This window comes from Phaethon aethereus (genome assembly GCF_964289735.1).
Source record: "Phaethon aethereus genome assembly, chromosome: 18".
Taxonomy (NCBI): Eukaryota; Metazoa; Chordata; class Aves; order Phaethontiformes; family Phaethontidae; genus Phaethon; species Phaethon aethereus.
This window is the reverse complement of record NC_138594.1, coordinates 6,504,130-6,511,051: the sequence shown is the minus strand read 5'-3', so window position 1 is coordinate 6,511,051 and position 6,922 is coordinate 6,504,130. Positions and strand designations below refer to the sequence as shown.

Sequence of the window (6,922 nt, the reverse complement as noted above, 5' to 3'; positions counted from 1 at the left end):
ATGCACGCGGGTGAGTAAAGTCCACCGGAGTCTCCAGGACTGCAGCTGGAGGTTTTGTTTTGGTCAGTTTTGAACTTGGGTCAAGAGATACGTCACTAACCCCGTGGTTTTACAAACCTTCAAGAAGCACTTGTTTTTCCTGAGCAAGTACCGGTGGCATCAGACTGCCTGCCTCCCCGTTCCCGACTCACCTTTGTGGTTGGGCTTTCCGCTCCAGCTGCCCTGTCTCCTCTTGCACAAGGACTCGGTGACCCTTTCCCTGTGCGTTGTGGTCCAGGGTAAAACACTGAAAACTGGCTAAAAAGGGAGCCCTGTTTCCAGGCACTGTAACTAAAGACTATCCTGTTATCCAAGAGAAGAGCACAGCCCAGCAGCTGCTGCTCTCCAGGACGTCACACCATCCCCACACGCAATGCGCTGTGCACCTAACCGATGCCTCACACTAGAACCGCGTCACTTTTTAATTTTCATCTGGTCATTAGGGCTGGTGATGTTTCAGCCTTCCCAAGGTGGATCCAGCAGCCCGCTCTGACAGTTGGTCTTTGATCAGATGGCTTCTTATTGCACTCAATAAATGTTTTCTCTACAGTCTGCTGCTTCTCTTTTCTTTAAAAAAAAATCATCCCCCTCAATACCCTCTGTCTGCAGCAGCAGATGAAGGACACATGCCAGAAGCAGATACCCAAGCAGGGGCTTCTGCCAAGTGCCAGTGCCTGCTGCTCCTCCACCACCATCTCTGCTGCGACTGCACCCCAGTAATGGCTCGTTACACCAGTGCAAACTGGAGTTAAACCAGTCTCCTTTGAGGAAAGGTCCCCCGTGACTGTGGCGTCAGAGCTCGGCTCAGGGGCTGCAGAATGACTGGGCAAATGGTTTGCATTTATTGGGGAAACGATGCAGGGAGACAAACCGATTCCCTTGTGAAGCGAGGAACGCCGCTGCCTCTCGGGGGGAGGTGATGCCAGCCCCGGCAAGGTGGTCGCTGCTCTACAGGGGCAGCGCCGTGGCCCCTCCGGAGGGTTTGGTGAGGCAGAAGGTGGCTGTGCCGCTGTATTTCTCCTAGGAGGCAAGAGGAGCAGTAAGTGCTGGTGCTCCGGGGCCGTACCACGCCGCAGCAAGAGGCAGAAAGGCGCTGCCGGTCAGCCCAGCCGTGCGTCTGGCCCAGCCACCACTCCAACAGCGGCCATGTGGGATGCTTTTTGGGGACAGCACACTGTCCCGGCCATGGCCTGGGGTCCCTCGGTCCATTCACAGCATGGGGCAGGGAGGCTATCAACCCATCCCCAAGCTGACCCTTCAGCAGCCCCTAATGGACTGTTCTCCATGACTTTTTCTAACCCCTTTTTGACTTTGCTGATGCTGCCGACCTCCATGGCCTCTGGTGACAGCAGAAAACTCACCGCCAGCTCTGTACAGTGCTTCCTCAGCTCTGTTTTTCTCCTAACTCATCCAGTGGTCACTGGTTCTTATTTTGGAGGATTTGAGGGTCAGTTCCACGCTCACTCTAGCTCCCACCATTGCTGTTTTGTAACTCCTGGTCACGTTCCCTCTCTCCCAGCTTCTCGTCGGATGGCAGAGGCACAGCCCTTTCGGTCTCTCTTCGTTTCAGATACCTTCCTCTGCCCCTTCTTTATCCTCCCCTACTATTTACAGGGCGCACCATGATCTCATATAGCAGCAAAATGAGGCTCTGCCTCATTCACTGCCCCTGTTTCCTGACACCCCCATTTTGCTGGCGTTTTCAGCTACCGTTGCACGCTGAGCTGCTGATTTAGAGAACATTTATGACGGCACTGAGATCTTTCCTGCTGGCGTACAGCTCAGCATTGCCTAAGCCTAGCTTGGATTGCTTTTTCCTAGATAGATTTAGCCTTCCCGAAGCTCACCCAGCACCTTTTTGCTCACTTTCCCAATGCAGTAAGGTCCTCGGGCAGTGCTCTGTGACCAGCATGCTGCTGAACTGCCTGCAACAGCTTAGTCGCATCAACAGACTGGGGGCTGTCCCTGCGCAGCACTGCACGGGCTACACCAACCCCAAGTGCCTCAGGAGCACAGCTCCAGCGGCATCCCCGGGCCATGCCCCTGAGCGTTTCCTTGGGATAAGTCCGTCTCCTGGCGCTGTCCTGCCGTGTACCTGGATGTGGTGCTGGGCTCTCTCTGCAGCTCCAGCCTCCAGCAGTGTCACCGTGCAGCCCCCGAAGCCTCCTCCGGTCATCCTGCTGCCGTAGACCCCGTCGACCTCCAGGGCTGCTGCTACCAGCTCATCCAGCTCTGGGCAGCTCACTTCGTAGTCGTCCCTGGAGAGAGGAGACCCGTGGTCAGCCCTGTCCTGCACCCCCGCCCTGCACCACAAACAGCTGAAATGCATCTTGGTGCATCCATTGCTGAAGCAAACTGCAGCAAGGCGGGATGCTGCAGGTCCTGGCCCAGCCTATACGTCAACGTAATATGTGAGCAAGGCTGCAAGAATCGGGGACCTGCTGGGCGCTGCCGTAAGTGACACACGCCTGTAACACACACGACCGGCTGCCTCATCCCAGCACCCCCCGGAGCAGAAGCCTGTAGGGCTTTTCTGAAAACCCATCACGCTGAGCCGCGAGAGATGCCGGGCAGGACACGGTTCTGGCTACCCTCAGTGCTGCACTCACAGGCAAGGGAACCCCACGAGGACTCAATGCCGGTGCCCCAGACAGAGCCTGCCCTGCCCCAGGGTTGGTACTTCCTCACCTGAGGGAGTTGTGACTCTCCACCATCAGCTTCCCGAACATCCTGTAGTCCCTGTCCTGCAGCGCTTGCGCAGCCTGGGCCGTCCGCACTATCTCGCCGACGACGTGCCTGGCCCGCCGGTAGACCTCCTCACCGAGCCGGCTCCTGGCCGCTGCGGAGACATGCATGGCCCTGCAGCAAAGCTGCTCGGGTCCGCAGGATGGTGCTGGGGGTGGGCATGGCCGCATCCTGCAACCATCCCGTGCCAGAGCTTCTCTACTTGTGGCACGTTTCCACCCCGGTGCGTGCACCCACCCACCTGTCCCGGGTGCTGCCCCACAGTCTCAGCCCGCGCCATGGGGCACCGAGCTCCTGCCGCCCTGAGGAGCGGCCAGAGCCAAGGCAGGGACTGTCCCCACCTTCCAGCTCGGCCATGGTGGCATCTCGCAGGCTGGCCTGGCCAAGTGCCGCCGCCGCCTCCTCGCACTGCCGCCGGCGCGTGGGGTACTCGCTGCCCGTCAGCGTGTGCCGCACGTTGGAGTTGGTGATGAGGACGGCCAAGCTGGCATCGGTCAGCGGAACAAGGACGGTCTCCAGGGACCTGCAGCGAGAGATCAGTGCGGGCCGCGGGCCTGTCCCGCCTGCCTGCTCCAGCCCTCGGCCACCCCGGCAAGGCCACGTGGCAGGCAGCTCCTGCCTCCACAGAGGCGAAGTCCAAGTGGTTTAGGGTTTTGCTCGAGCACTTCACTCCCTCCCAATTATTAGCCCCTTAACAGACCCTCATGACTTTGTGGGAAAGACAGCCCAGGCAAGCAGCAAAAAGGATGCAGGAGGAGGAATCAAGACACAGGCATTAAAATGCAGGAGCCCCAGCCCTGCGATGAGATTTTGGGCTGGGTTCAGGGGTTAGCCCCTCCCTGCACTCCTGCATTTATTTCACGGCCACGGGACCAGCTCATCCCCACCTGCCCGAGGAGGTGGGCACGGTGCAGCGAGCTCGGCGCTCAGCCCTGACCTGCAGTCAATGAGAAGCGCGTGGCCTTCCTTGCCCATCACGGATATGAACTGGTCCATGATCCCGCAGGGCATGCCGGCAAACGTGTGCTCCGCTTTCTGGCACGCCAGCGCCTTGGCTACCAAATCACCATCATCTGTGCAGAGCAGAGAGATGCAGGTTAGCAGCTCTGGGATCTTTGCCCCTTGCTCTGGAGCAGGAGAAGGAAACATGAAGGTAAAGGGCTGCTTTCCCATGGAACGGGGTTTCGCTAAAGCATCAGCTGCAGGTGCTTGCTCCTGTGCCAGCGTGGGGACCCACATCCAGCTGGATATGATAATTTGAATCTGGTGTCTCAGATCTCTCCATTTCTGGGGACAGGAGGGTGGGAAGAAGATGCTCCCAAGGGAACGTCCCTTATCCCCCTGGCCAGCCCCAGAGGTGGTCCATGGGCTTTAGAGGGATGCGCAGGTCAGGCTAGGTTGAGCCGGAGGAGTCCCACAGCCACAGTGGTGCCAGCTGTGGCAGGGGGTTGTCACCCACCCCACAAGTGGTGTTTCCCCAAGGGCTGTGGGACCTTGCTAAGGGCAACCTCTCATCCTGGCTCCCTCCCTGGAACGGGGGCCAAGGGGGCCAGGGACCACCCTGGCCAGGGGCCAGGACCAGCTGCTGCTTTACCAGGGCAGAGCTGCTGGAGGAAGGTGTAAGTAGCCACCTCCAAAGCGGCCGAGCTGGAGAGGCCCCCACCCAGGGGGATGTCACTGGCTATCACGGCGCTGAAGCCCGGCACAGGACCACCTGTGGGAACAGAAGGGAAGAGGGGGGGCCATGAGCCCCTGCAGGGCTGGGGGCTGCCCTGCCCCACAGAGCAGAGGAGCCCCTGTCCAATACCCCATTTTAAAACACAGGGTGACCCATGGCAGAGTGTGACCGAGGCATCCCCCTCCCCAAACACAGGGGTCTTTGGATCTGAAAGAGTCTCTGCTGGAGCCTGGCCCCAGCAGCAGCTGTAGACTTGCACCATCACGGGAAGAGCCCCTGGAGCACACCAAAAGCCGGGCACCAAGCACCAGCCCCACGCATGGGGGGCTCTAACCCTCTCGGCAGCCTGGGCCTTACCCCGGTAGTGCTGGATGACACCCTTGACGTAGTTGGCCCAGCGAGGCTGCGCCGGGCTCAGAGGGGAGCCTTGGCGAGGAGCTGGGAACTGCACCCTGTGGGGCTCGTCCGCCTCCGCCGAGGTGGTGAGGATGGAGATGGTCCCGTCTTGCGTGGGGGATCCCACCAGCACTGTCCCCAGCTGCAGAGCCTGGGGAGGGGGACGAAGGTGGGCTCAGACCCCACGGCATCCCTCGGAGGATCCCCACTGGTGGCCGGGGACGGCTGCGGCTGCTTCAACCCGCAGCTGGCAGCACCCTACACGTGTTACCCTTAACTCTGTCTGCGCAGAGCCGCCAGCCCCCCACAGCACGCTCCGGCTCATCACAGCATTAAACTTTCTGCCTACTTAATGCTACACAGTCTTGGCACTGAAATGCTGTGACCCACCATCCCAGCTCAGCGCCGGGGCGCTGGCTGCTGGGCTCTGGGAGAGTGGAAACCCACGACAAGGACGTGGGAGGCTCCGGGAAGTTTTCTTCCCTGCAGGGGAATTCTGCTGACCTGTTCCCACGCTCCTCGGCCTCAAGATAATTAGCTGTAGGGTTGATTTAGGACTGAGCGGGGGCTTCCCTGCCGAGCCAAAGGAGGGCAAGGGAACCCCGGCTGCTTCGAACCACCTGACACCAAAACATGGCTCTCCAGGAACGGAAGATTGTTTTGACAGGGCTGCAGAAAAGAGGCTTCAGTCCCTCGAAGAGGCGGTCGGGGAGGGGGAATCACACCCCCCGGCAGTGAGTTAGGAGCCGATCCGCGGGGCGCTGCCCCCGGTGCTCCTGGTCCTGCTCCGAGCTCCGGCGGTCCCGGGAGTGGGATCCCGCAAAGTCCTGGGCGAGGGATCCCAGGGGAAACACCCGGGGCGGGGGGCTGAGGCGGCGGCCGGGGACCCCCGGAGGCTGCAGGGGGCACCCGGAAGCGTGACACCGAGCCATGACGGGGCCGGGGCGGCGGAGCACGGCCCTTACCATGGGCAGCACGAAGCCGCCGTTGTAGTCGGTGTGCTCGCCGATGAGGTTGACCCGACCGGGGGCCCACGCCGCCAGCACCGCCGGCCGCCCGAAAGCCGCTCCGTGAGCCCGGCGGGCGGCCGCCAGCAGCGGGACCGGCCCGGGCTCTGCCACCGCCTCCGCCATGGCCGCTCCGCTCCGCCCCGCTCCCGCCCCGCCGGCCGCGGGGCTCGAACTCGCAGCGCTGAGGGACCGTGGCGGAGCTGGGGGGGGCCCTTACCGGTCCACGCAGCCCCTTCCCACGGGCCGTGCGCGGTGCCTGCGCTGTCCCAATGTATGGACAGATACACAGATACATGCACCGGTGTCTCTGTTATATATGCGGCTTATGCCAACACCTATGCCAGTGTATGTATTTTATATATATGCACAGATGCACATGCGTACGTGCGTCGATGTCTGTGTTATTCCTATATCCGACGCCTGCGTGTGCTGTTGGTACATTACAGGCGTATGCCTACGTATGCCGATCTGCTCTAAGTGTATATGTACTGGGGGGTGTCCGTCTGTCCGTCCGGGTCGCCCCGCACTGCGATGTCGGTCGGGACGTGCCCGCGGCCGTGCCCGCGGCCGGCCCACACGCAGCGGCAGAGGCGGGTGGGTGTGAGGCGGGAGGTTTCACCCTCCGCGGGGCCGGGCTGCTCCGCTTCGCTGCCGGGGCGGGGCCCGTTCCCGGTTCCCGGTTCCGGGTTCCCGGTTCCCGACCGGCCGCCTCCGCGGGACGCCCCGGGCGGGGGGACGAGCCCATGGCCGGGAAGGAGCCGCTGCTGAGCGCCCTTAAAGGTGAGCGTGCCCCCCTGGAACCTGCTGCCCTCAACCGCCACCGGCACTGGTTTGGCCGGACCGACGGTGGGGCCGGGCCGGGGTGCCGCAGCGGTGGGGCCAGCCCCGCCGCCCGGCCGGCTGTTTGCTGCACCGGGCCTTGGCTTCGAGGAAGTTTCTCTGAGTTTCTGCCCGGTGCCGGCTGTGGGGAGCCGGGGTGGGTCGCATCCTGCCGGGGTGTCGGGCACCTCCTGCAGCACCAGTGCTGGGCTGTGCACGGAGCCGTTCCCATGGG

The 6,922-nt window shown here is 62.0% G+C and overlaps 1 protein-coding gene across 1 annotated transcript; it reads right to left on the bottom strand.

Moving 5' to 3' along the window:
• Window positions 1–664: 664 nt before the first annotated feature.
• GALK1 (galactokinase 1) lies at window positions 665–5,991 on the bottom strand (the record flags this gene model as incomplete). The annotated part of the gene is made up of 8 exons (XM_082008359.1): window positions 665–1,059; window positions 2,135–2,297; window positions 2,728–2,878; window positions 3,126–3,307; window positions 3,722–3,857; window positions 4,379–4,498; window positions 4,820–5,009; window positions 5,824–5,991. The coding sequence occupies 8 exons, from the start codon at window positions 5,989–5,991 to the stop codon at window positions 988–990; spliced, it is 1,182 nt and encodes a 393-aa protein (XP_081864485.1). The 3' UTR covers window positions 665–987.
• Window positions 5,992–6,922: the final 931 nt, after the last annotated feature.